Source organism: Penaeus vannamei, chromosome 20 (genome assembly GCF_042767895.1).
Source record: "Penaeus vannamei isolate JL-2024 chromosome 20, ASM4276789v1, whole genome shotgun sequence".
NCBI classification, from domain to species: domain Eukaryota; kingdom Metazoa; phylum Arthropoda; class Malacostraca; order Decapoda; family Penaeidae; genus Penaeus; species Penaeus vannamei.
The window spans coordinates 16,927,400-16,929,899 of NC_091568.1; the positions used below are offsets into that span (position 1 = coordinate 16,927,400).

At 34.5% G+C, this 2,500-nt stretch overlaps 1 protein-coding gene across 1 annotated transcript in view; it reads right to left on the bottom strand.

The window, feature by feature from the left end:
* The window catches only part of LOC113804127 (PHD and RING finger domain-containing protein 1), a gene marked incomplete at its 3' end in the record, with an annotated part of 12,629 nt that overhangs the window by 9,802 nt on the left and 327 nt on the right, over nt 1-2,500 (bottom strand). The window contains 2 exon segments of the mRNA XM_070135094.1: nt 1-48; nt 1,758-1,902. The exon segment at nt 1-48 is cut by the window's left edge and continues 237 nt beyond it. Coding sequence (XP_069991195.1) covers nt 1-48; nt 1,758-1,764 — 55 coding nt within the window.

A 2,500-nucleotide genomic window follows, 5' to 3' on the forward strand; every position in this document is an offset into this window, starting at 1 on the left:
CTGACTCCTCTTCCGAGTCAGACATTGTGTTCTGTTTTTTCTTGCAGACTGTTGAAAAACAGTGATATGATTATATAATTCATTTCATTTTGTTTTATCTTTACATATGTATTACATAACCCTTACAATTGCCAATGAAGAGTTGAAAATACACCCTGCAATGGTAAAACTTTTGAATAAAAAAAAAATAAATAATAAATAAATCTAGACTTCAATAGCACATTTTTTTCCGCATTAAAAATTTCAATTAATGTATACAAATAATTAAGCTACAATGCTTCAAGATTGCAGAGGAGGAAAAAATGACAGGGAAGCCTCCAGAAGGACCATAAAAAAAAAAAAAAAAATTAAATGCTTGCCATATTCAAGTGGACATCTGGCTCCTCATATAGCAGGTAACTGAACACATTCTTTGTGATATATGTGCCTTTTTATGGGTCAACGTTGTCTCCTTTTATCTCTTGGATAATTACTTTACTTTCATTTGTTTCATCTATCAATGTTACTCCTCTTCATCATATTTTACATAGATACTGTTTTCCCAGATACAGACACAGAAAAAAGGAAAAGCACAGCAAGATATGGAAGAGGAAGTGGAGCAAATCCAGCAATTCTCCCATGACAAGTGAACTACAGCAGGGTTCTTCAAACTTTTGTTCATCCCAATATCAGTTCACATCTATATATATCAATCAATCTATTGATTTATCTATATCAATCTATCTATCTATCAATCTATCTATACCTATCATTATTATCATTATCATAATCCTTATAATTATTAAAATTATTATTAACATCATTATCAACATTATGTGGTGGCCCACTGAACATGAGCTTGCAACCCAGTACTGGGTCACAACCCAAACTTTGAAGAATTCTGAACAAGAGCACAGATATTGGCCCTGATAGCAAGGGAGGGTATGAATGACATCATGCAATTTGTGGGGTAAACATAAGAAGCGGCTAGTATTAACAATAAACAGTATTTGAATCAGGCCTATTCATGATATAGGGGGGAGTTTCATCCCTTTCACTCCCTTTCTGAAGGGGTCTGTTGCCCTCCTGGCCCATGAGCAGTGACCTAAGCTCCCTCTCATATATTCTGGAAGAATAGTTCCTAGGCAGTCACAGACCCTGTAACATTAATATCCTGAGCAATACCAAGCTAATTCACAGTAACTAGGGGGCTTCATCTCACACACAGGCCATATTGATACGGATAAATATTTTTTAGTTTTCCACTCTACAGTCTGCTACAAATCTATGACCAATCAATTACAAATCTGATAGGTTCTCTCATACAATGAGATCTCTTATTAGTGTCAGTTGAATGCCCTGTCCTTGCATTCAGTGCTATGCACTACTTTCAAGTCCTATTCTCCATCACGTTTTCATAATACTGGAAAAGAAAGAATGGTATCTCTCTCCTGTAAACTATCTTTTCTATATACATTTACCATACTGTTCCTACTGCTCATTTGTAAGATGTCTATTTGATGCCTAAGGGATGACATGTGGTTATTGTTTTTCTCAGACATGTACACTGGACAAAATACAAAAATGTTACCAATATAACAAATATCTATATCAATAATATCTAACTTACAATAACTTGAGCTATAACATTTATGGAGCAGTACAACAAAATACATTTTTTCCACCTTCTATAACCACGTGATCTTTATTGCTCTTCGAGTGCTACGTTTTTTTTTTTCTAAAATACAATTTTACAAATATGAAAATTCAGATTTTACTTTTCATAAATGCACCTTTCTCCAATAATACTGCATTCAGAACTCTTCATCCAACAAGCTGGATAAGATGTTTTGATCGTACGGAACTCTTATTCTGGTGTCTGGGAAAGGTTGTTCATCTTGTCCATCTCACCCTTCTTTGCAGCTGGCCAAGCAAGAAGAAATATCACAATAGCATTTGAATACAAATAATGACATTATGGGGAACTATAAGATAATGATAGGTAATTTCATGGTCCTTTATTGTTGTTATCAAAGGGTATCTTTTTGTTTGTCAATTACATGTAAATTATCTATGCATCCGAGGAGTTCTAATACCTATGTGTGTAAAACAAAGACTTATATATGTATGATAAAATAGTCAATATTTACTTTCAGGCTGATTGGATTATGTGCGATAAAGACCTCAGAGGGTTCCAAATGTGGCCTCATTGTCCTGCTGGTGCTGACAAGTTGTCTGGACAAGCAAGACATGGAATTCTGAACACAGCATAATGCCAATTGTCCTTCAACATAAAACCTTAGCAAGAGCATATGTAACATGTTACTTATTTAAAAGACTTAGTTGAATGTATGTCCTTTCCTTAAACATTACAATACATAATACATCACACAGCTGCTTTGAATCATGGTATGATAGGCCTACTTTTCACACTAATAATACAGGAAGTAGTCAGGTAAACAGCTTACCTGACTGGCAAATAATAAATTGGTCACCTACACCTACAGTATCCTCCAAAAGA